At 39.1% G+C, this 23,020-nt stretch overlaps 3 protein-coding genes across 9 annotated transcripts; all 3 read right to left on the reverse strand.

The window, feature by feature from the left end:
* Positions 1 to 807: 807 nt before the first annotated feature.
* LOC135583257 (general transcription and DNA repair factor IIH subunit TFB4-like) lies at positions 808 to 9,137 on the reverse strand. Of its 4 annotated transcripts, none has more exons than XM_065116961.1 (12): positions 8,864 to 9,137; positions 8,643 to 8,748; positions 8,396 to 8,529; positions 8,040 to 8,313; positions 7,914 to 7,960; positions 6,877 to 6,914; positions 6,751 to 6,796; positions 5,558 to 5,611; positions 5,382 to 5,450; positions 4,557 to 4,633; positions 1,983 to 2,078; positions 808 to 1,038 (listed from the first exon to the last, which is right to left on the reverse strand). In XM_065116961.1, the coding sequence occupies exons 2-12, from the start codon at positions 8,677 to 8,679 to the stop codon at positions 960 to 962; spliced, it is 951 nt and encodes a 316-aa protein (XP_064973033.1). In that variant the 5' UTR covers positions 8,680 to 8,748; positions 8,864 to 9,137; the 3' UTR covers positions 808 to 959. The 4 variants fall into 4 exon arrangements, with proteins under 4 accessions (XP_064973033.1, XP_064973034.1, XP_064973035.1 ...); XM_065116962.1 differs by having other exon boundaries at positions 8,643 to 8,797; XM_065116963.1 differs by having other exon boundaries at positions 8,832 to 9,137.
* Positions 9,138 to 9,612: 475 nt separating this feature from the next.
* LOC135618064 (uncharacterized) lies at positions 9,613 to 10,191 on the reverse strand. Its single transcript, XM_065118964.1, has one exon. The coding sequence runs from the start codon at positions 10,189 to 10,191 to the stop codon at positions 9,613 to 9,615; it is 579 nt and encodes a 192-aa protein (XP_064975036.1).
* Positions 10,192 to 11,354: 1,163 nt separating this feature from the next.
* On the reverse strand, positions 11,355 to 19,213 carry LOC103991439 (mitogen-activated protein kinase kinase kinase 1). 4 transcript variants are annotated; one of them, XM_065116967.1, is made up of 9 exons: positions 18,519 to 19,213; positions 17,731 to 18,170; positions 16,540 to 16,615; positions 16,272 to 16,334; positions 15,738 to 15,895; positions 14,589 to 14,664; positions 14,433 to 14,492; positions 13,269 to 13,376; positions 11,355 to 11,772 (listed from the first exon to the last, which is right to left on the reverse strand). In XM_065116967.1, the coding sequence occupies exons 1-9, from the start codon at positions 18,912 to 18,914 to the stop codon at positions 11,560 to 11,562; spliced, it is 1,590 nt and encodes a 529-aa protein (XP_064973039.1). In that variant the 5' UTR covers positions 18,915 to 19,213; the 3' UTR covers positions 11,355 to 11,559. The 4 variants fall into 4 exon arrangements, with proteins under 4 accessions (XP_064973039.1, XP_009409181.2, XP_009409180.2 ...); XM_009410906.3 differs by having other exon boundaries at positions 17,731 to 18,635; positions 18,739 to 19,210; XM_009410905.3 differs by having other exon boundaries at positions 17,731 to 19,212.
* Positions 19,214 to 23,020: the final 3,807 nt, after the last annotated feature.

A 23,020-nucleotide genomic window follows, 5' to 3' on the forward strand; every position in this document is an offset into this window, starting at 1 on the left:
AGTCTGCCAAAAGATGAGACTGCTAAAACTCATAACTCTATGGCAGATAGCACAGTTGATGGCATCAAGAAAAGCAATAGTGCAGTGCGGAAATAATATGGCTATGGATGGACATGTTCATATACTGGGATTTAGAATCCGTCGTGGCAGAGGGAACGAGTCAGGAGATTACCAAGGTGGACTACGACTTCCGGAGGATTGACTTGTTGTTGTGAGCCTGGTCAACCAAGTCAACCGTGCCAAGTGTCAAGTTAGCCGCCAACTTCTTGCATCACACGCAGGTGATCCACCTGATGCCAAGTAGCGATTCTTCTTCTTCCACCTGGTGTCAAATGGTGGTGGTGTCTCTTCCCATGGTTACCGACTCCATGCTCATTCCTGCCACCGAGAGTCAAACTTGGAAAGACGATCCACAAAGAGTGGGCACTTGCAGGGCGGGGAAGATGCAACCCCCGATCGACCTGAGCGACGAGGGAGTGCAGGTCTTCGTCAGCTGCGACACACCTACAGACCTGCCAAGGGTTTAACGAAGAACCGTGGTGGTCATGATATCATGGTAAGAACAGCTTCCCAGTTCTCGTAGCATCATATTAGACTCTCTGCTTGTGACTTCCGATGTAAATGCAGCTCAAATGGGAGGCAGAGGCAGGGGATGTCTGGTTGAACGGAACCGAAGACGTGATGAAGCAATTGCACTGGCACTCACCATCAGAACATACATACAATCTATGGCAAAAGGTGATTCATCTCCCTATCTTTAATCCACCACAAAAGGTGATCGACTTCTAAACCTTGCAAGGTTCACAATGAAAATAAATCTTTGTTTGAAAAGCTTGTGCATCAATCCAGCAAAAAGAATTGTTCAGAAACAAAGCAGATTAGCCCTAGGAACTCTCATGTATTGAACGTCACAATGAACTTAAATAATACAGAGAATTCATGTGCATTTTGCCTCCTGCTCATGGCTGCACCTCTGAAGTCTTTCTCTTTCTATCCGATGACGCATTAGCATCGGTAGGCCCCTGACTGAAATCAGACCTGAGTTGTACCAACAAAATACAGCAAGTTAGATCACAACCTGGTGAGCTAAATTGAGAGGACACTTGTTATATCGATGAGACTGATGAACAATATCAGCAATTCCTAAATTTGTCAAACATTACTGAAAAAATAGACATAATGATTCGATGTAAGCTCGGCACCAAAGACTAGTTCACACTATCCAGGGCTTGTTCGGACATCAAGTCACGTTAGATTTGCGTACAAAGAAAATTTTATTCATGTGATTCAATCATTCAGATAAGATTATTTTTCTTCACATTATCCTTATATGGTAAAATCTTCATCTAAATACTTGCAGATGTTTCTGGTTCCATCTTTTAAGGTACAATGCCCATCCATCTTAACATCTTTATCTCAGCAACACTATATTTCAGACATGCTCCTTTTTTAACTACCCAACATATTAATATGTAAAACTGGTCATATACCCAAGCCATAATTTGCATGTCCCTTCTAACAGACTGAAAGGATAACCAGTAACCATGTAATACTGGCTAAAATAGACGATTAGAACAAAGATCCATCGTACAACTAATCTTGCAAAAAACTGATACCTGGAAATATGTATGTAATAATATACGTATGATCAGCACTGCCCGTTCATCATCACAAAGTTACAAGGATCTGGGACCTTGTCCATGCATCATAGTACAATTCACCAGAAGATTTGTCATTGCCACATGATTGTATATGCATGTTGTGCAATAAATAAGTCATACAGAAGGGAATGCCTAATTGCAGTGTGGCAATCTCAGCATGTGACATGAAAATCATGATGAGGAAAGAAAAATGGGAAAAACAAATATATTCATGTGATCAACTGCTAATGCGGTTTATAAAAAAAACAAAAATCATATGTAAATGGTTTGCATTTTGAGTTTCTATAAGAGTGAAATTTATTTGTGTAAATTAATACTAACCCACAGGTGGAACACTTCTTGTGATGCTTGCAAAATATTGACAAACAAACTGAACATACATAGCCCATGTCAATTGTCTTTTTGTGGCAGAAACATCTACATGAACCAGAAAAATACTGAAATATATCAGAATATGTACAATTACATAAAACAAAACAAAAGTAATAATAATAATAATAATAATACATATGGGGGATGGTAATTGAGCACATTACATTCAGATGGGCATACATATTGCAATAGAATGGTTTATGTAAACAGCATGCCAAATGACAGAAATTAATATGTACAATTACATGAAACATGTCAGGACTGGTGATTGAGCACAATACTTATGTTCAGGTAGAAGTATATATTTGAATGGAAATGGTTTATGTAAATAATATACCTGGAAAAACAATTTCAACCTTCCTAACATCCCAGGATTACACCAATATAACATCAAGTTTAACTGATGATCACTAAATACCAATATTGCAGTACATTCGTTCTCCAGAATTTTCACACCATCCACTTTTACACAAATTTGAAGAAATGGTAAGTCCTTTGTACAACCAAGCATTTCAAGATTATTTTAATTCATGTGAACCAACAATAATAACACTTATTTAGGTTGGTTATTCATGTACTACTTCTCAATTTTGGTACAATTTTCATGTTGATTACCAAAGAAAATAATAAAACATCTGCAGAAGTCCCTCGGTTCTTTTTTTTATTTGGGCAATGAATTATAACTAAAGTCTCTTGATTTGATGTTTGTATCTTTGTGCTAATCTATATGTGAGCCTGAATAGGCAGACAATGCATAGAAGCCATAAACGCATTAGTTGACACGATCATCTGTCTCAATACAGCTTATCAATTAGCAGAGACTAAAGAAAAAGACACTTGCAGAAAAGAAATATGGACCACCTCAAATTAATCATCTTGATGCATTAGAAAATTGGCAAGAAGAAACAATAATTGCTGAACCAAAATTGATCACATGGTAATTGTGAAGCTTGAGATATTTAACAGACAAATAACTAAGAAAGTAGGTGCCTTGTGCAATTTGAAAAATCATCTGTGACAAAGTTGGGGTGAAGTATCAATGCAGTAAAATATTAGATGATGAGTGAAGACAGCAAGATATTGTAGTAAATATTAAATGTGCAACAGCAATATCCATGGTACCAAACATCTCTATGTCAATGCCAGGTTAATGATACACTTACCAAGAATGCAGGGGAATATGGCTGTCAGTTCAAAGGGAAAATCTAGCAACGAGGACCAAGCTAGATTGTTTATGCACAAAGGTTCATATACCATAAAACCATTTGCATATCGATCACATAAAAATATGGTAGAGATTCTTCACATCTGATTATATGTTACCCTAGGTAAATGATTTCAACATCATAAGTCAATTCATTAAATCATCACAGCTAGCTTAAATCTGTCTTTTGAGATTCTCAGCTGATAACTCCTCAAATTTATATACTTGTTCATATAACTTCATTTGTTGGTTAGACCGAAACCCCTATAGTTGACAAGGCATTCCGATCATTTCTGTTTATTGTTTCTTCCCCATTTTGAATGATAGGATAGCATTACTTTCTGAGCAAACCATAAACCACCCAAACAGAAGAGTGTACATGAGTACCAGACCAATCTTGTCTGTACCATAGTTAGTTACCATCACCAAGTGAATCCACTTATCCTTATACAAAAAGGTATAAGAATGCCATCATAAATCACAGAAATTCCTTTATCCTCGTGCTCAAGACATTATGAACACAGATAACCAATATTGAAGTAGAGAATTTTATGTTGCATTGGTGGTTGCGTTGATGGCATAAGTGATCATATGCATTGCCAGATGCAAGGCTAGTGGTTGGTCACAATTGGCCAAATCAAATAATAGAACAGATTTTTTAAGATGATCAAGACATCAACCAGAACCAACACGATGAGCTAGAAATTGATCAGTGTTCTATGGATGTTGGTCAGGATTTATGAAATCTGATGGAAATTAACCACGAATAGGCAAGATCGGCTGGGACTGACAGGACTGCAGGTATCAACTTGACCAGTCGGTTTAAGGTGGACCACCATGATTGAATAGAGACCAAACAGGACTGGCTCAGGATCACTCAAAATCCAACCGATCTCACCGAACCCAGAAAGATCAAAGATTTGGGATAGGACTCAACTAATTGTCTGGATAAGCATCAGCCAGTTCATGAACCATGATAGCAGGTAGCAGGCTATTGCCAAAAGTGACATTGATAATAACAGTCATGGTAGTCCAGATATGAAAAATGATAGGAAGCCCTTGAAGCTAGAGCAGATTATTTTATGTCAAGCATATCAACAAAATACAAAGTCAGAATAGGCTAAGTATTTCTAGTTGTATCTATTCTCCTCTTTCTGAAAAGAGATACTTTGCATCCAAACAAGTTTTCAACCATAAGTTTCTTCTTTACAAAGCACCATCTGAGAAAATAAAACAATAAGTTGCATAATAAACAAAGACCCAAGGAAACAATATAGAAAAATAGGATTCATTCAGATGGAAAAGTTGCAAGCACATACGAAGCACGAAAATCAACTCCTGCAGGTTTAGGAAGTTGCAAAAAGTTGCGTGACTGCAAATCAGTTGCGAAAACGGCCTGCATATTTTTCACCAGAGGTCAAATAAACATGGTACGAGATGAGTAGAAAACAGAAATAATTCATAGCTATCCCAGCCAATAAGATAACTAAAAATTACAGATCATAAACTGTAAATGCCAGTAACTAAAAAATACTGATTATACTGCCACCAGTTAATTCCTTCAAATGCAATAACATATTTGCGAAGTGTTCCCCTCAACTCTCTCAATAATATTCCAAAGTAAAGGTGGATATATATCAACAAAATCACATTCAGAAAATAGCTAATTACAATCTATTAAACAAAAGCCTGTTAAAAAGTAAAATATTTAAGTCCATTGTTCGTTGAAACCACCATATTCAAAAAAGTATCCAGATGATGGATAGAAAAAATGCTGGCAGCAACTAGAGTGAAATCTCCTAAGGTACCCTTCATACAATTGTAGAATCTGTGATATCTTGATGTAAAGTTATGTAAGTTGGCAAAAGTATCCATAACAGTTCACTAGTCAAATATGGTCACGGTATGATATCTACAAGTAGCAGTTATCTAGCAAGCACGACTAAAGTTCAAACGACAGTCATATGCAAGAAATAGTCTGATATCAGGTGAGTATGCGTTTATAACATTTATATCCTCTCCTGTAGAAGTAACTAAACAGAAATTTTCTTAACTTGTGCAACTTGTTACTTTTCCAACTCATTTAAAAGGATACTCCTCTCCTCTTGAAGTAACCAAACAGAAAAATAGAAGTAATAGCTTACCGAAAGGTATTGAAATAGCCCATCCAACTGCTGTGGTTTCAGATAAACTCCACCAGTGATATAAGAAGCCTGTAAGTTAATTTATTGCAATAAACTCATTACAGTTGATAGTGCTGGAATTAAATTATAAAAAAACTGAGATTGCTACTGGAGCTTAAAGGACTGTATAAACTAACCTGTTGAAGAAAAGCAGAGTGTTGAACCCCCATGACACAGGAATCAATGGGTATCTGAGAGATCAATGATTTGTTCACTACTTTAATGAAGTAGTCACTTATCAAAAGCAAAGAATGCAAAATAATTGAAGTTCTGAACATTTTAAAAAATAATTTTATAAAGTAAACTTGAAATTGATAGGATTAACAAAGTACATAATGCACATGTAAATCAATTCAAACAAAGTCAAGAAAAAGTGGTGTCAACACTATACGCAGCCCCCCATTTGCTAAGATGAGAAGTGCAGGCCACTCCCCTGTTTTAAATGCACTTTGCTGCAGAGTGAAACTTACCAATGAGATTCTTTTGGAGGTGTCCAATGTTAGTTATAAAACTTTATTTTAAAATTAGTACAACCAGATGTTGCTCAGCTAACATAAGTGACAAAGTTCATAATAAAGTCCATAGCTTTTTCAAAGGTTGTTAAAAATCAGAAATATAAGCTTGAGTGAGACTTGTATTTTGGTAACCTACTTACCCAAACCAGATTCAAAATGGTTCCATGCTTTTAAGTTTCATCAACCGAGCATCAGAATTTGCAACCTCATGTAGAACATGAATTCCTACATTGTTTTATATCAAAATAAATCCTCATCTAGATCAGAGGATTAGTCGTATCTGACCACCAGTCAGTTTTCTAGAGTCCTGAAGTTTCATCCCACATTTTATACTGAAGCACCTAGATAATCGGTCATATATCCTGGTTTGTTTTGTCAATTTAAAGAGAAAAGAAGGAGAAGATGTAAAGATAATTCAGAAGATGTGTTTAATAGATTGTAAACCTGCCAAAGAATACCCTACAGAACTACTAAGGAGAATGAAGTTAATTTGAATGAAGCTTAGAAGACTAGATGTACCATCCTTGTCTAAGTTGGCAGTTCAACAAACGTTTTGAAAAATCTAGCTATAAAATAGTCAATCCAACAAATAAGATGCAGAAGCTTTCTACTGGTAATTATGAAAATAATGCAATAATAAAGAGAATGTCTCAGAAACCTAACTATAATGAATTTGCAATACTAGATCTATGAACCATATGTAACATAGACATGTTTTCAACAATCACCATGATATACATTTCAATATTATCAAATGATAAGTACAAATAGTGCAGATGAAATATTTCTATAATATTAATTTTGGCACAGCGTACCATGGAACGCTGCGCTGAGAATATTGCATTCATTACTGCAACATATCTGCCAATACTCCTCCTCAGAGATGAAACAAATATATAAGAAGGAATGCACAATATCACTATGTTTCATGGATAACATACTGTTCGGGTCCATCTGGAGATCCCTGCAGGCATAAAATCTGTCTGAAGACGTTAGAAACAATTTATACCATAATAGATAAATTACAGCTAATAAGCATTGAATGAATTAACCAGCAAATTACAACAATCGGAAAACTTAACTTGTGTTGGTGGAAATAACATATTAAAGCATACAAAGCTACAATTTTGCAACATCAGAAGTTACCAATTTTAGGGAAAACAGAGCAGAATTCTTAAGCTCAAGCATATCCTTTTGAACAGCTAAAAGCAACTGTCTACTTCAACTATCTAATTCTATTACAATCACCTGGCTAAAGTTACACCAAGACATGTCAGTAACTTCTTAAATGACATTGAGAACTATAATAAAGATATTTTGAATTTCATCATCAAGAAGAAGACTGTTCTCACTAGTCCCAACTTATGGCAAACTGTTGTCATGCATGGATGAAACCAAGAGCATGCCTAGGCAAACTACTCAATGGCATACCTGAGTGAAATGGCTCCCTGAGCTATCCTACGTCATGAGTATGCCAACCATGTCTCCCCGAGGACTACAAGGTTTTTCTTGTAAACACCAAGTCCTTTCATGCATGTCAAAATTTCTTAAGAGTTGATGGCACTATTGTCCAACCGTGTCAAAAGTAATAAGTGACATGTTCAAAACAGTTCTTCGATTAGCATAGTATTTTATAACCATAAAGTGGATCTATATTTTAACTAGCATAATATGCTCGTCTCATCTGATTACTTCTCCCTGTTTAATGAGATCTTAGCTTCACAGTTCAGAAAAATGAGTAAAGACATTGAATATCCATGAATTATTTAATATCCCTGTAGTTTAATATCAAGAAGTTATGCTAACTTCAGAATATCAAGAATTATTTAATGTCCCTTAAAGATGTATAAAATTACATATGCACAGAAAATTCTCTTCGCATTATCCAAACATGTTTTGGCTTATATTATAACAAAGATATTTAAGAAGTAGCAAATCTTATGAAAACAAGAAGAATAGAACAGAATGTTGAACTTACCCGAGGCTGTGGATGTCGAGCTCTGGATCTGAAAACCCTCTGTATATCTGTTCCACAATCAAGGACCATACACCCACAAGAAAAAGAAAAAACATTTCAAAAAGCAAAGAAACCATCAAAGGATACAGCAAAGTGCAAGAGAGAGCGATCCAGAGAGCAAGGAAGATACACCAGTGGCGACCACCTTGTCGGGGCTCTTCCCCTGGAGCCGGTCCTTGACCACAAACTCCTCCAACCTACGAAGAATCTCCGAGCAGATGGCGGGCACACTCCCACATGCTGATCCCCCTCCACCGTCTCCCGAGTCGTAGATGTAGCCACAGGAGTTGACGCCGGTGGCAACAAGGACGACCTGGTTGAGCTGGTTGAGGAGGAGAAGGGAATTGAGCAATGGGATGACCTGATAAAGACCGAATCTTGGGGTTAGAATTCAGGTCTTGATGGGATTCCTCACCATTCAGGCAGAGATTGGGAGGGCGTACATGATTAAGAAGCTTGGAGAAGGGGAGGGTGGTGGTGGGGTGGTGCGAGGAGGCGGAGTCGCCAGCGGCGGCAGCTGAGGACGCCCAGAAGAAGGGGTTAGCATCGAGGAGGACGACGATGAGACTGACGTCATCTGAAGGTTTGATAGGAGGAAGAGTAGGAGGAAGCCCATTAGAGATAGAAAAAGAGAGGCACAGCGCGCGAGAGAGAAAGAGAGACAGAGAGAGATGACGGAAACGGAGTTACCAGAATAGAGCTTGGAAGGAGCAGAAGCGGCGTTCATTTGCAAGTGGCGGCGAAGGGAATCTTTGCTGCGCCTGACGACGAAAAGGCCAATGACCCCTCGGACTCCCTATGAACGCGAGAGAATTCAACGCAGAATAGAGCGTCGCTTTGTGACACTATATACCATGTCAAAGACAATTTAACAAGCACCTGGCGATCAAAAACTATTGGCTTCCCGATACCTCTCAAGAATTGCTAATGGGGAACTCTTTTAGATGGATGGCAGCGGCAGAGGCAGCGACCAAGAGGTCGGTGGGACGGTGTCACCGTGGCGGCGGCGCCACCAACGTTGACGACGACGCAACCGTCGGCCGGCGGCTTGAGGTAGGAGCAGCGGAGAAGCCGGGCCGCGCACCGGTGCGGTGCGTCGGCGGCACAGAGATCGCAGCGGTGGCAGCGTCTGCGTCCGGGAGGCGCTTCGGCGGCGACGCAGATGGGTTTCGGAACCAAAGATCGCCGTTATGTAACTGCGAAATGGAATGAACCAGACGGACACTGTTGCTCCGACATGGAAACGGATTCGGGCGGAAGAGAACATTACCCGACCCGACCCGACCCGCTTTGCCCCCTGTCCCGTGTCGGTTGCCTCTGATACCTTGCGGTATCAGACGCATGACACTACAACACAGATACCTTCGCCAATTACGAGGTGGAGAAAGGGAGAGGAATGTGAAGCACAACAAAGAAGGAAAGATTAGATTGATCATAGCAGCATCAACACCCAGAGTGGTGGCTCACTAATTCTCAACCAGTTTATACATGAATCATCAACAATTTACGTCCATCGAAGAGTTTCCTAAGCAACTTGGAAGCTGTTCCTGTTCATCATCGTCTAAACAAACTAGTCTTCACTGATGAAGATGAAGAATAGCATAGGCATCGGTGGCTCACATGATCACATCTCCTAAGGAAACTCCATCGACAAATCAAGCTAGAACACCACAGCACAGAGTTGCTGCTGCGGCAGCTGAGTCTGGAGGCCCCTGAGTGCAGCTCCACCACATCTCCTCTCCCACAAACTGTTCGATTCCTCACTCCTTGCAGCTCGCCTCAGCACCGGGAGCGGCGGGTCCATGTCGACAACGCTGATGCTAACTCCGGACGCACTGTGGTCGTCAGCTCCTTCCCCCGGGGATACCGGAGGGCTTGCACTCCTCCCCAGGAGAACCTTTGTGATCCTTATTAACTTGCTGCTCCCCCTGGAAGACCAAGAACCACTCCTGGTTGACGAAGTGGTGGCTGATGAGGAGGAGGAGGAGGAGGAGGAGTCGTGAGAAGATGGCCTGCATCTCTTTATCTGGCCCATCCAGCTGATTCGCGGCGACGACAGGGTGAAGGACAAGGAGCCGATGCGGAACAGGCGCTTCTGCTTCGAGTGAGAAGAGGAGTAAGAGGTTTTGTCAGTCGGAGCTGATCTCTTTGGGGTGTCTTCTGTTGGGGAAGGTCTGAAGCAGCATGAGGGGTTGAAGGAGCTTATGTGGTGGTGGTGAGTGCCGCGGTGGTTGCCCATGAGGAAGAGCCACAATCGGGCGGAGAAGGGGCGGTGGACGGCATGCTAAATAGGAGATTGGAAGTCTGCATTCGGTCAATGGGAAGTGTGGAATTTGTGGGCTTCGGTAGTACAATAACTTGTCTTGAACGTTCAGAATCAATATTAATATACAAAATCTTTTGCTATGAGGATGACAAGAACAAAGTTGTCAATTTTGGATCCGCAAATTTTCCCTTTCATGCACCGATCAAGACTTCGAAGCAGAACCATTCAATGTGGCAATCCACGGAGATGACATGAGACGGCCTATTGGTGCGCACTGCAGTGTTTCTTACGTCCATTTGCCCACATTGACTTCCAAGCTCACCTTGGCTTCATTGGCTAGTAGAACCGAAACAGTCAGCTCTGATACCTCAGCATGGCATTGGCTCCAACCCTGCAATTCCTCTGATTCATCACCGCCCCCCAGTATTTCATTTTTGTTGATGCCAACAAGTATTACACTTTGAAATCAGGAAAACGATGTTACTTTGAGAGAATCTTTTGTTTTAAGAAGATTCAGTCATGTCTAAAATCCTTCAGATCATACATCATATAGAGTTCTTGACCACACCAGGAAGATAGATCTCGTCTCTTCGGAATCAAACACCAAGGAGAATACACTCTCAGTTAAAGGTGACACCATTAATGGAGCTTTACCAGTCTCACAACCCTGGTCTGTTCATGATCAACACCACTGTAGATCACAGCAGGTAAAAGCTATGAAAAGACTCATGGAAGAAGACTCGTCAAAACGTGTGAAGAGGATCCAGGGACGACTTGACCCCGTCAAATGGCGAGACTGCGTATTCATGACTTCACATGATTCAAGAGATGCAGGAACTTTTTCTTTTTGTTCTTCCCCCAAAGAAGGTCTCCTTTTCTTTCTAGTTTTCATACGGTAATGTTGTATTCAAATGTTTCCCAGATTGCACGAGTCAGATGGAGCATGTTTTTCTTCTCCATCGTCAATATAACATATGGTATCATAAAGAAAATGAGTAAAGGATCTTTTGATTCGAGAACACAGGAGACTGTGCTTCAGGAAGCAAGGAACACAGACGAGTATGTAAAAGAACAGGGAAGAGACTTGTGTTTGTGCCATCATCATTCAAAGAATCATCCACAAAGAAACAGAGATATAGACAAGCTTCATTTATTTGTTATTGTATGCAATTGTATGACATGTACACCTGTAGCTTTGCAAGAATGCAATGAAGAAACTTTTGAACCACATCATTACTATGTGAAGCTCAGAATCATGCTCAAAATGAGGGTAAAGGAACCAATATACATACAACAAGCACCCTGAAAATGGGGGTGCATGATTAAAATTCTTTACTCTTCTTAAATTTCTTTGTGAAGATGCGAAGAGGACTTCGAATCAGTAGAAATTGGCAGTGACCTCTTGACAAATGGGTGCTCTAGTAATTGTGAAGCAGATGGCCGATCATCTGGATTAACTTTCACACACTTGCTGATGAAATCGCGAGCATCTCTCGATAAGTAGTTTGGTATAGGAGGCTGTTCACCATGGCCGATCTTAAACAAAGCTTGTGTCTGCGAATCAGGAATAGACGAAACTTTAAAAAGTACACTGACAGTTGAGAAAAGAACGTTTCGGTAGGGCTAATCTTTAAAGACATGAATATAGTGGAACCAGCAAGTTTTGGAAGTCAAAAACCACAAATGGAATTACCACTCTATTTAAAAGTCGGTTATCATCAAGCAGGCAAGCTATTACTACAATCAGCTCGCGGAGAAAAGGAGGCCTACATATATGCTTTTTTTTTTGTCATATATTCTATCATTTAGCCATGCAAAACTCTATAAAGAAAGCTTTCTAATAATACATGACAGATAAGTATATAATGAACACGCAAACATGGAATAGTTTTCAGAGGAAATTTATCTTGTTATTTAACATCTTTAGAGAAAACAGGTTTATCTGAAAATACTACTACATGGAACTTTTTACATTATTAAACCTGGCTAAGTGCAACATCATCAGTCAAACTAGGATCCATCACATCCCTTCTCATTGTTTACGGCAACATTCTTTGGTATTTCTCCCCGTCTCATATCACTAATCTGAAAATACTACTACCAGACTTGACTGCTCTAAGAGGCGGTTTGCTGTTTGCACTGGCCGATGTATGTACGGATGGATGAGATAGACTAGTTTTTATATGCTCAATATGCAGAAAATGATCTCAATTTTTTTATATTTCAGAAGACTAGCTTGATGACACGGTATAAGGCTAAACTGATTTAGGAAGTTTCACCCCATACATGGAGCTAGGAGGACATACAGAAACAAACATATGTGCATCACAAAGCCATTACTAAATTTTAAAAAAAAATCAGGGAATTGATCTGGCATGTTCTTATCTCTAAACTAAAGTTTCATATCAGCAAATCATTTCAAATGGGTCCATCTTGCACTATAATTTTCCTTACATTTGCCTGTATCATGTGACTAAATTGCTTTTGAACAACTACTCTTATACAAATTACAACTAAAACTTAAGGCTTTGCTACACTGCATATTCATTGGAATTCCTTCTGGTGTTAACAACAGGAGTGCCGCAAAGAGTCCCCAAGAAAGTCCCTTGCTGAGATCAAGGCAATCACATAAAAACACCTGTTAGATGAGGGTGGGAAAATTAAGCTTTTATCTTCTCTCCATTGGGAAACTTCTGGGACCCAAAGCATTACTGTAACAAAGAGTGAGCCCACGCATAAGACGCTCATCAATAAGGTGTTTGGGGAGTTCAGACAAATGCAACCTATATTTATCTTGTAAATCTTCTCTTGCTTCATCTTCCCACCTCTGTTGATCTTAAAGTTGTTTCTGAGTTATCTTCAACTTAGCACCTAATACTAATTATTTATTTAAAATCTTCAAGCTATATCTAATTTTCTTCAGATTTACAGATAGTTGAAGTGTTGAACACATCTGTTGTTCTGTTAAGGAATCAAGACAAAGATTCAACCTGAATCATATGAGAAACATAAACCAAAAATCAACTTCTTGTGATCCATGAATCACTCACCCACTCAAGACTAGGATAAGGAATCTGTCGTGTCAGCATCTCTAGAACAGTGCACCCAAGGCTCCATATATCACAAGCAGGTCCGTATGTCTTTTTAGGGTTAACAACCTGAAAATGATTGAATCTCAATGAACTGAAACTCTTATAAATATCCAACAATATTTAAGATTAAAAAAAAGTTGAATGCTTGTGCATATCCATCATCATTTGAAGACAAAACTTGAAAAACATAACAAAATGGCATTCTCTGCACAGACGAAAAAGAATGGCAACAGATTTTGTATTTTTAGAATACTAATAAAGAAAAGGTTTCCTAAGAGGACAACTACAACCAGGTGATCTTAAGGTCATTTACCACCTAGCACACCAGAATATCACATCGTGTACCACAAAGAACCAATCATAGGTAAGTAGAGATGTTAAATGAAGATGAATCCATAGTCGTCAATATAGATGTTGTTTTGATCTCATTCATGACTTTGCAACATGTGTCTGTTGTTTTTTTTCATGTATTTGGTGTACCGCTCTGCGCTTACATGCACCATGCCAAACCATGTATATTTTCTTTCCTTTAATTCTTATAGGTGTTGATCAACATAGAAACAGTTTCTAATCAACCAAAATTAGGTGTGTCATCTTTCCTTCTGTTGGAGGTTTGTATTCTCAAAAATATCATATGCAAGGAATTAACTTAATATAGACTGGTCTGACCAAAAACCATTACCAGACCATATAGGTCGTACCCATTGGTAACTAAATTTCTTATTATTTTATCTGGTGACACTGGCTGATTGTCAAACTCATATATCATAATTAGTATGGTAAGTGGTGCCTGTTCTTCTATTCCTCATCTTCTCACTATTTCACTTTTCTTTTTATCTCTGGTTTCTGCTGTTGACTAGTTTATGCAGCAACAACACCCGTCCATGTATGCTGGTGGCTGGCAAGTCCATGAGGTGATATGGAAATTCCTACTTGCAAACTCCAATTTCGTATAAACAGCACTCTCTATACTAATTTAACTTGATATATAGATTGGGTGGGATGACAAATGTGATACAAGGTTATAACCATGTACTGTTACAATTTGGAAAATAGACCAATTTCATCAAATCACTTACAGTATAGTATTTGCAGCATTATAAAAGAAAAGATGGGCTTTACCTCAGGAGCCATCCAGTAAACACTACCTTTGCACGATTTGAGCATGTCGAACTTAGTTATCTGAAATTGTAAACAGCAGCAATGAATATGTGTTCACCATAAAGCTTTCAGACCTTCAAACTGCCGCATGTAAAAGTAAAAGCATAAAAAACCAACCTCCTTTGCCAATCCAAAATCAGCAAGTTTTACAGAACCATTTGCATGAACCAATATGTTAGCACATTTTATATCTCTGACAAAAGGAAAGGATAATCTTAGGAACTGCATTATACAAAATAGGAATGAAACTGATGAAGACATTCTATAAAATTAATATTATCACATGATTGAGACTCTTTAAGGATAAAATATGCCATTTAGTCTTCACCTCCAATATTTATCTATGTTAGGAACTCTGGCAAGAAACTGGTACAGAATGACCTTTTACACATGTAATGAGCACCAAGATCCAAACAGTATGTACATCCAGTGCATATAGTTTCTTTTTAAGGCATACAACCATTCTCAAGAGCTTCATGGTTCACCAAATATGCAACACTGATAAACTAAAAAAAAAAAACATATACACACAACACCAAGTCAGTATATTAACTTTTTACGATATGAACTTTGAAGTGCATATGGCTTAAGTTTGTCATATCAAATTAACTGATGACAGAAGTATCAATTTCTCAATTGCAGATGTTTTAGATCGTCTAATTTCAATTTTTAACTGGTGTTCTTGCACTACGTGGCTGTATCATGCAACTCATATTATTCTTCACTTTCTAGAGTTTGGCTCAGAGTAACATGAAAAGTTAACAATCTCAAATATTTTTCCAGACCAGCTATGATGTCTAGAATTGTTGTGCCAAATGACATCAATTGATTTTTTTCCTTTTTTCATTGGTGTGTCAGTCATAAGATGTGCATGCTACAAAGCTAAGCATAGTAGAGCCAAGCAACAATCCATAAGCATGAAGAAATAATTGATGACCCATGTCAAATAACTATGAGCAGAGTATTGGGCTAGCAAATGTGTGTTTCACTGCTTGTACTGGTTCAGGATTCTGGAAACAAAATGATGTTCTCTCTCTTATGAAGATGATGACATTAAAATGCAACAAAAATCACAGGCTCTTTTATTTTTTGTTGACTGAACCACTACACTTAACCAACCTGATTCTCATAATTAAAAATTCCAGATCTACAGCCAAAACGATTATCATATTTACATATAATGTAATAATGGAAGTATGCATGAAGACAAACAGTAGAACACAGAAGCTTCAAGGAGAATTCCACAAGTAAAAACAATTGCATCACCTGTGCACTACATTTCGCTCATGAAGATAATTTAAACCGTGCAGAATCTGCCATGTGTATGCAGAAACTTGGGTATCTCGTAGATGATACTTCTGATATAGAGATGCAAGGGAACCTTGTGTGACAAGTTCAAGGAAGATGAACAGTTTTGACTCCTCCTGCAATACAATCCATAAATTAAGTTACAGATGTAGGGACACATGAATTTCTCAATGAAATAAGGAAAAAAAGTGGTGCTCACTCATCTTCCAATACAATCAAAATCATGATTCCAGTAACAGAAGAAGAATTGCAAACAAAAGGTTCGGAAAATGTAATTTATCTTGGTATTCATTACTGCACTTTGTATGAGCTGCAAAAGGAATTAATTTCCAGGTGTGCCATACATATTATATCAAAAAAGAAAACCATATAAAATTTGGAAAAAAACTGACAGGTGTTGCATGTAAACTGTTCCATTTCCAGATTGCATTACACAACTCTTATCCAAGGTCAAAACACTTGAATCTATAATCAGATCAGAAAACAAATTACCTTGTCCGTTCCATAATACTGGACTATGTTTTCATGTTCAAATTGGCTTAAAAGTGCAACCTCCTGAAAGAAATAAGTAGAAGAAGTTCCTCAGCAACATAATCGATAAACTAGATGAACATTCAATTAGCATATTAGGAAGCGAAAAGAGATCCACCAAACATCTAAAACTGAAGTAAAAATAAAAAAGGTTGCAAATAGTATCAAGTACAGCAAAAGCTAAGGCAATAATAGGTAGACAATCACATAGATATTGACATTATTCTACCTGTTCAAGTTGAAGTGGTGCATTAATTCCTTGGTCGAGCAACAAAACTTCTTTGATAGCAAAAAATACACCATCACTGTAGAGATGCAACATATATATGATCAGCAAATAATATAACAGTTTAACCCCACTTAGTCTAAAAGGAGATGAAAGATATGGAGAATCGGTATCATAGTTGACCCATGCGTCGTGAGAGGCTTAAGTATAAAAGGATTATCTGTAGATGGGACTAAATGACACATCATGACATGGAGCCACCATTCACATACACCATGGTAGAGTCTCATTTTGGATTTATGCTGATCCTTCGCAAGGACCTCAAGACCTTAAAGTTGGAAAGATTGTAACATCCCGATTAAATCTCAAATTAGAAGTGGGCATAGATTTGAATTGACTTATAAAAATGGTTGTACTACTATTAGTTTAAGCTTAAACATTTTGGATTAGTGATTTAACAAAGTTAATGGATCATGTATCTCATTAGACCAGATAGTGAGAAAGGCATAAAATCATTATAAGAATTACATTCTACCAGACTCAAAAACAAATTAAGCAGGAAGAACTTATCAAGGGAAGTAAAATTGACTAGATATTTCTCATCATTTGCAAGCAAAAAGAAAAAAAAAACATAGTTCAAAGCAAGCAACAATTGTGCATGTCACTACCCAAGGTTTGGAGGTTCAGTTGACTGAATTATAAGGACAGCACAGACCATCATCAAAAATTTGTTTTACCAATTCTAGGATCCCATCTTGTTGAAAGTCAATGTGATAGGGTGGTAACTATCATCACATGGAGGCAGATTTGATGGTCATTTAGATTGCTCAAGTCGATAATTTTGGACTTCATTTTTAACTTTTGACGCCGTCATTGCTAATTCTAGATTTGCAAATAAGGATTCAAAATATAGTGGGAGCAAGTTAGTGTCAGACAGTTTATGGTAATTTTAAGTGAGGTCCTAGCCAAGCCTGAGTTGAGAGTAGTTTGAATTTGAGATTAAATCATGGTTTCATAGGGATGATTAGTATGACAATCATAACGTGCCAAAGAATGGATAATGTGAAATATCAAAGAACATAGTGATGACCAATAAAGGCAATGGTAACACAGTTAGTATGCAGCATTAAGAATCTAAGGTAAAAGCATAAGTCCAGTAAATTCTAAGGTTTGCAATTTTCCGTTAGTACTTACTCGCTGATTCCTTCATATACCTTCCCATAGGAACCACTCCCTAGAAGAACACCTCGCATCCATGACTTGATTTTTCTCTTGAACTTTCCATTTGGTGAGATTTTGAACATCGTTTTTGTAGTCATACTATGTGTATCATCATCATTCATCGGCGAGTACGACGACATCCCAGTGAAGCCATCCAAGGTCTCCCCTAACCTCAGCTCCTCAAACTCTTCCTCTCCGACTGCTTGTCCTATCAGATCTCTTTCGTCCTCTTCATCCACATCGACGGTTAAGCTTGAGGACTTCCTTGGACTTGCACCAAATTCGCCAGCCTCCTCATCCGGAGCGAAAGACCTAACTATATCCCAAGCTGAGCCCATCCTGTCAATGGCTGGCAGTGACATGGATGGAGGCGGCGGCAGCGCCAGTGGGGGAGTGGGCAGCATCGAATTTATCTGCGACGATAAAAGAATTGCTGTAGGCGTAAGAACAGGTGGTCGAACAACTTGAATTCCTTCATCTCCTCCCCCAGATATAGGAGATGGACAGGAATTCTTTACAGCTTCATCATCCGCAACTGCAATTTGATCCATGGAACTATCACAGGAATTTTTCACAGGTGTGGCCTCCTCCACATCCTGACGTCTTGTGGCTTCTTCGATGGACGGGGAAGAGCGAACAGTAGGAGATGAATCCGGCACCAAGATGCGAGATTGAGATGCAAGGGTGGGATTTTGACGGGTTGGGCTATCCGTATGGAAAATCGGGGATCTCTTGTGGAGGAGGTCGGAGGATGATCGCACCTTGCGAGCCTCCCAGGCAAGGAGAGGAATGGCGAAATCTTCAGGACCGGACAGGCCTAGGGTGCGGTAGAGACTGTCCACCTCGCCATCGATGCTACCCGCAATCCGGAAGCTCGTCTGGTTGGAGAAAGGAAGGTCGAGTGAACGGGTGGGCCGAAGAGCGGCCGAGTCGTCCGACAAGGCATGATAAGAAGAACAGGAAGAGGAGGAGGAGGAGGACCATGAGACGCCACCGGCAGCCATCCCGTACTCGAAGTTCTTGGCGGCGTTGCGCCGCTCCAGCCGTCGCTGTCGTCCCTCCTCCTCCTGCTTCTGCCGCTGCTGCTGCTGCTGCTTCGAGTCCATCCCCCCGCGCCCCAATCGAAAGGCGCCTTCTTTACGGCCGAGGAACAACATGGTTGCAGGATGAACCAAAATCCATCACAAAAAGAAATAGGAAAAAGGATATGTTCAAGTTCTTGAAGCTCATGGAGTCGAAAAATAACACAATACTTGGAGCAGGGGAAGAGCAGAAAAGAGACAAAGGATCGAAACAGTTGAGGAAAGGAATGGAATTTAGATCAAAGATCTGATCTTTCGGATTATAAAACGACGGTGCTTGGGATCGATGATGATGTGTGCGTTTTGGTTTTGGAAACTCGCGGTCTGAACAGTGCCGTTGGTTGACTACCACTAAGGCACGCGAAGGTGACTCGCGGGACACAGACAGATCGATTCATGTCATCTCATGGCGTAGACAGACCAATCTTCCTCTTTTCATATCATTACACGGTGCATTAATGATCACAGAAGGAAAGATGCCTCAGAAACTGCTGCAGGTCATTCGTATTTGAGATGCATTTCTCGGGCCACCATGTCATTGTTCTTGGCTGACTTGTAGGAAGTTGGTTGACTCTAAATGACACTGTCCTCGACTGCAGGTCCAAGTTTTGAACTCTTCTAATTCTGAACTCAGACAAAGGAGCAGTTTTCCTTGCGCTTAATGGACCTCTCTTCACGAGTGTTTCTTGTTCCGACAAGAAGAAGGCACAGCAGCCATGAGAGGAATCTGCTGAGTTTGTGGACTGATCATAAGATTCCAAGTCAACCTTGCAAATGCTGACATTGGCTGTGATTCCGGTCAAAGTTCATAGTCCAAGCTTCCGATCTAGAATATATGCTCTCTAAGCTCCAACCTTTTCTGCTGATTCATATTGTTCATAGTCATTCGCAGTTCTTTTATGTGGAGTGTGGCATTTTTCTCGCGTTGACCGATCTCTGTGGTCCACCAACGAGGGGAATCCACTGTGTTCATTAACTTGAGACCACAAACCAACTGCCAAAGAGTCAACTATCAAAAGGTGACACCCGTGCATCGGCCAAAGGTGAGAGATTTTATGATACCCTCGTGATCGAGCGGGATTACAATGACACGATTTGCTTCAGAGCTTCATCTAAATTTGCATCCAAACACACGAATAAAAAGGAATTCGTTACTCGATGAGATGATATTGGTTCCAGAATTCAAACTAAATCCAATTGGTCAGAACTATTCTGGATTTTATAACCCGTTGACTTCAGTTTGGATATCGGCTGAGTTGACGAGACACTAATGTCAACGCCCACAATTGGCAGTTGCACCTGTTTTCATGGAACACGAGTTGAGCAGCATTACCCATCAGATGGCGTGCATGAAATTTCAATCCCGATTAAGTAGAATATTTTCAATCTTGATGAACAGCATCAGCTCACTTGCACTGTTCCTCTTAAACACTAATTTTCTATTATGAGTACTATATTAAATTATGTATGTTGGTATCAATGTGATAAAATTGATTTCACCGATTATATTTTAAAAATCCTTTTATGCTTGAAATTGAAGAAAAAATCTACACATTAATTTTGTAATGATTATTTCCCATTATTATTAAAAGTGTCTTTCATGTGGCATTTTGTTTTATATATCTTTTTCGATGTTATATGACACATAAATATCTCACGATGCATTTAGTCAAATTATTATTTGATCATCTTAATCTTTTTTTTTTTTACCTTAGTTATTTTTTTTTTATTTTTGACTCATTTAATTTAGTTTTTTATCCTCAAACTAGTCACGTATCTAAGTTATAGGCTAAACCTAATATACGTAACTCAGCTCCTTCCATCATCAGTCATACAAAACTTGTATTTTTAAGATATTTCTTCATCTTATACATATGAATATTTCTAACACTTGTGATCGATTGATTGGAGTTAAATCTCAATTGATCGCAAATAATTATCATATCAAGATACAAAAATGAATTATTATCGATTTAAATATGAGACCAATTAATAAATAAATAAATTTTGGTTGTATAAAATGTCTGAGAAACTATATTTGATCCTTTTGCATAATAATTTTTTTCATCATTATCAACCATTTTACTATTAATAATATCTTAAAATAAATAATAGATAATTTTATTAGTTACATCCTCTCCCTGTTCTATCTCCCCTTCCCCACTTGTTGTTTCTCCACTCTCCCATACCTCCACCTCCCCCATGCTCTCTCTCTCTATCTCTCTCTTTGTTATTTTTTATCTTCGACTATGCCTACTCTCTTCCTCCTCTTTTTTATCCATTTATCTATCGTCATCCGAAGACGTTGTTTGTCTATCCGATATCGTTCGAGAAAAAAAATTATTCATATTTATTTATAAAGAATATTCTCAAAATATTAAAAGTTCTTTAAAACAAGATGATAAATAATAAAAAGGGGTTGTCGATAGAATTCACTAATATTTATTGTTCTCAATTAGTTTTATGAAATTATTTGAAGTTAATATTTGGCTTATTATCACCCCATCCCCTCCCTAATAAAAAAAAATGAAAAAACAACGTTTAAATTATATATATATATATATATATATACATACATATATATACATACATATATATACATACATATATATACATATATATACATATATATATATATATATATATATATATATATATATATATATATATATATATATATATATATATGTTAGGATCAAGAGCATTAAGAGGGGGGGTGAATTAATGCAATAGAAAACTTTCGACGATTAAAACTGCGTTCGTATGTTGAAATCCGATTCCGACGTAAAAGTCGTTTCATGTAGATAATAACTTTGAAAGCTTACGGAAACGTATTTGAAGTAAACTAAGGAAGATAGTTTGCAGTTAAGATAGAAATCAGAATGTAAGCGCAAACTGAAATATGATGTTCGTATGATAAAACTGATTTCCGTCTTAACGCCGATTCAGGAAATACTTAACTATGAAACACGTTCGTAAATGAGCAGAAGGTAGTAAGCTATTGAAGGGGTTTGCAGTAAGGTAATAGCAAGAAATATAATGCAAACTAGAGAAGATGGGAGTTTATAGTGGTTCGGTCAATCGTGACCTACATCCACTCCTCCGATTCCTCTTCCGTCGAGGCCACCGGCATCCACTAATGATCTTCCTTTACTAGGCAAAAATCAACCTCCTTCTTACACCCCTCTTCTCCTTTTACCGGGTTTAGGAGACAACCCTTACAAGCACTCACTCTCCTCTCTAAACAGAATTCTAACACTTAGAATTTAGAGGAGAAAAATTCTAGAGATTACAGCAATGTTTTCTCTCTTTTAATCTCTCTATACTTGTGAATTAACCAAGGATGAGAGGGGTATTTATAGGCCCCAAACCAGTTTGAATTTGGAGCTCAAAACTCTCATCTCCCAGAATTCCGGGGTCTAGCGGTTGCACCGCCTGGCAGAGCTCGGAGACTAAGCCTTTGGGCGGTGCCATCGCCTAACAGGGGCGGTTGCACCGCTTGGCAGAGCTCGGAGACCGAGCTCAGGTGGTTCCACCGCCTGTCAGGGGCAGTTACACCGTCCAGTCTCACTCGGAGACTGAGCCCAGGCGATGCCACCGCTTGACTGGGGCGGTTACACCGCCCAGCTTTCCTGGGAGACCATCTCCTGGGCGATGCCACCATCGACCCTAGGGTGCCACCGCCTAGCAGGAATTATGGTTTGAATGGGTTGATCCATTCGGCCCAATTATGGTTTGAGACATTTACTGCAACTTGCTCCGGTGCATCAATCGCTTCTTCCGGCGAACTTCCGTTGATCATCCGATAAACCCTCGGTGATGCTCCTGCAGACTTCCGGCAAACTCCTGGACTTGCGACGATCCACTTGGCGAGTTCCGATGAGCTTCTTTTGGCAAGCTCCTGGACTTCTCGGATTTGTTCCCATAGAACCTTCGACGACCGTCCGGACTTCCGTCAAACTCTCGAACTCCCAACGTGATCATAGTCTTGACTCCGAAGCAACTCCTGCTGTATGTCTTACATCCATCGTAGTTAATCCTGTACATATAAAACAAAACTTCGATCGAGACAATTAATCATAAGCAATTAACAAAGTTGTTCGGCATGTCATTGGTCCCTCGACGCTTTGTCCGATTCTTCGGCGCATCATCTTCTCCTGCGGCCTATTGCCCAATCGACC

This window comes from Musa acuminata, chromosome BXJ2-7 (assembly GCF_036884655.1).
Source record: "Musa acuminata AAA Group cultivar baxijiao chromosome BXJ2-7, Cavendish_Baxijiao_AAA, whole genome shotgun sequence".
In the NCBI taxonomy this organism is placed as follows: domain Eukaryota; kingdom Viridiplantae; phylum Streptophyta; class Magnoliopsida; order Zingiberales; family Musaceae; genus Musa; species Musa acuminata.